This window comes from Protobothrops mucrosquamatus, unplaced genomic scaffold (assembly GCF_001527695.2).
Source record: "Protobothrops mucrosquamatus isolate PMUCROS unplaced genomic scaffold, P.Mucros_1.0 scaffold4512, whole genome shotgun sequence".
Taxonomy (NCBI): domain Eukaryota; kingdom Metazoa; phylum Chordata; class Lepidosauria; order Squamata; family Viperidae; genus Protobothrops; species Protobothrops mucrosquamatus.
The window spans coordinates 37552-40599 of NW_015390418.1; the positions used below are offsets into that span (position 1 = coordinate 37552).

At 45.6% G+C, this 3048-nt stretch overlaps 1 protein-coding gene across 1 annotated transcript in view; it reads left to right on the forward strand.

Moving 5' to 3' along the window:
- The window catches only part of LOC107299080 (anoctamin-2-like), an 89147-nt gene that overhangs the window by 36024 nt on the left and 50075 nt on the right, over positions 1-3048 (forward strand). Inside the window, exon 8 of the mRNA XM_029286674.1 lies at positions 736-896. Coding sequence (XP_029142507.1) covers positions 736-896 — 161 coding nt within the window. The remainder of the gene's footprint in view (positions 1-735; positions 897-3048) is intronic.

Here is a 3048-nt window from a genome sequence, read left to right on the forward strand (position 1 = left end):
TGAACATGAAGGAGAGGAGATGGCCAGGCCTCCCTCTCCAGGACCTTCCCCTCTGGTGCGGCCTTCGGTGCCTTCCGACGGAGAGGAAATTGGCCAGGAGCCCGGTGCTTCTGGGATTGGCCAGGAGCCCGGTGCTTCTGGGATTGGCCAGGAGCCAGGTGCTTCTGGGATCGGCCAGGAGCCAGGTGTATCGGACTCCAAAGAGGATACGTCTTGGCTGGATCCACGCCAGCGTCGGAGGGACAAGCGTGCGCAGCAGCTGAAACGCCGTGCCAGAGATTTCAGCTGAGTCACTGGGCCACACCCCACTGGCTATATAAGCAAGGGGTGTGGCGTGTGAAACTCTTGTGACGGACAATTTTGCTGAATATCCTGTTGCAAGCACTCCGGCAATTTATCCTGGACTTATCGTATGTTTTGGTTTTGTATTATCAGTAAAGGCTTTGGCAGGCAGCCACGAAGTTGCTGCCAAGTGTTCATTTGTATTTGACTGTGCTGAGCAGTTTTTCAGCCCTCGGCTGACTGGTTGGGGGTGTGAGTCGGACGGGGGACAGAACAGGTTATAGGACCGCCCTATGCAATCTTCCCAGCCAAAGTCATGGGGGGGGGGGGAAGCCAGATTCATTTAGGGACCCTGTGATTCACTTAACGGCTGAAGCGATTTGCTTAACAACTGTGGAAAAGTTTTCCCTGCACGAAGCTGCTCTCTGACCTTTTGGCCTCTGCTCTTCCTAGCAAGGAGATGTGTGACCAACGCAATGCCTTCACCATGTGCCCTTTGTGCGACAAGACGTGTGACTACTGGAACCTCAGCACGGCTTGTGGGACCGCACGTGCCAGCCACCTCTTTGATAACCCGGCTACCGTCTTCTTCTCCGTTTTCATGGCCCTCTGGGGTAAGTTTGCTTCAAAGGAGTCAAAACCAAAAGAGGAGACAAATGAACTTGCGAACAACAGCACAGGGACACAAAGGGGCCTTTCCAAAAGACAAGCGGACTTTCTTGGTTTGTTTGTTTGGTTGGTTGGTTTTTTTTTTGCTTCTCATCCAAGCTCTGAAGAACTGAACTGAAGAAGCTTCTTGGATGAGAAGCAAAACATTTTTCAAGGGAAAAAAACACACACACACACAAGAAAGTCCAGTTGCCTTTTTTTTAAAAGCACTTTTGGGACAACCGTGTCTTGGAGGGTTGAGAATCTCCATAGACAAACAGCAAGGAAAAAGAGAAAAAAAACTCAAGCAAGGCCTTTTTTTCAATTCCAAGCATCTGTCAGCTTGCCCGTGATGTATGAATGGGGGAGACATCAAAAAGAAAAGTCTTTTATAGCGGTGGGTCTCCCTGGCACAGATTCATACCTTTCATTTCTCTTAGTGGCAGCAGCCTAAACAAGCACTGCAGGTAGCCTTCAATTTTGAGCCCAAAATTTCCACTCAGAAGCAAGACAGATTTTAAGTGAGTTTTAGATAGAGAGAGAGAGAAAGAGAGTTTGATAGATAGATACATTGATAGATTGATAGATAGATGATAGGTAGGTAGGTAGGTAGGTAGGTAGGTAGGTAGGTAGGTAGGTAGATAGATAGATAGATAGATAGATAGATAGATAGATAGATAGATAGATAGATAGATAGATAGATAGATATAAATAGATTAGAGATATAGAGAGATAGAATTGATAGATGGATGAGAGAGAAAGATGATAGATAGATAGATAGATAGATAGATAGATAGATAGATAGATAGATAGATAGATAGATAGATAGATTGATAGATTGATAGATTGATAGATAGATAGATAGATAGATAGATAGATAGATAGATAGATAGATAGATAGATAGATAGATAGATAGATAGATAGATAGATAGATAGATAGATAGATAGGATGATGGATAGATGATGGATGGTGGGAGGGAGGGAGAGAGAGAGATTGACAAAGATGATAGATGGATGGATGATGGATGGAGAGAGAGAGAGAGAGAGAGAGAGAGAGAGAGGGAGAGAGATGAGAGATAGAGAGAGAGACAGTTTGATAGGTAGATAGATGAGAGATAGAGATAGATAGATAGATAGATATACAGACAGACAGACAGACAGACAGACAGACAGATAGATATTGTTTTATCCTAGAGAATAACAAGCAAAATTGAAAAAAAACCAAAAGCCTACATTTGAAAGAAAGACTGACAAGTAAAGTCAGTGGGGGGGAAGCCAGATTCGCTCAGCAACTGTGTCACTAACTGAACAACTGCAAGGATTCCCTTAACAAGCGTGGCAAGAAACGTTGTAAAATGGAGCAAAATTCACGTGGCAAATCTCTGGCTTAGAGACAGAAAGTTTGGGCTCGACCGTGGTCCTAAGTCAAGGACTGCCTGGACTCTCTAGCACAGCTCTAGTAGTTTCCCCTTAATAGTTGTCTTGCTTAGCGACAGAAATATTGGGCTCAGCTGTGGCCATAAGGCAAAGACTGCCTGTATAGGGCAGACTCCGGAAAAGGTACTCTAGTTAAGTTAGGGGGAAGCATCGTCTCTCCAACCACAATTTCTCCCCCTCCCTCCCTCACACACACATGTGCACTATTAGAATGAGTCATTCCCTGAAACTGATTGACAGGTCAGGGTGGAGAGGCAAAAAAGGAAGAGTTGGGTTGTAAACGACAGGATGAGCACGAGGAAGTCATTAGCACGAAGTCTGCTTAATGGGCAGCAGCTCAGGGGACTTTAAAAATAGACCGTGGAAAGGCCCGGGGCCATACCCTGCAGCCTAGGACAAAATCTGCTCTTGACTGAGAGTTGTCCTATTGTGAGGTTCTGGACACAAGCCTGAGCTTAACGTGTTTCCATCACACGAGACCAGGGATCTTCCTTGGTGCAGCAGCCCTTGCCCCACGGGGTACGAAGTCCTGCAGAGAAGCATCCGGATTAAGGTCGTTGAGAGAGAGGTATTTCGGGTGGAATGTGGCAATAAATTCAGCTTAAGGGATGTTTATTTTTTTCAATTTCTAAGAGGAAGGAAGGAAGGAAGGAAGGAAGGAAGGAAGGAAGGAAGGAAGG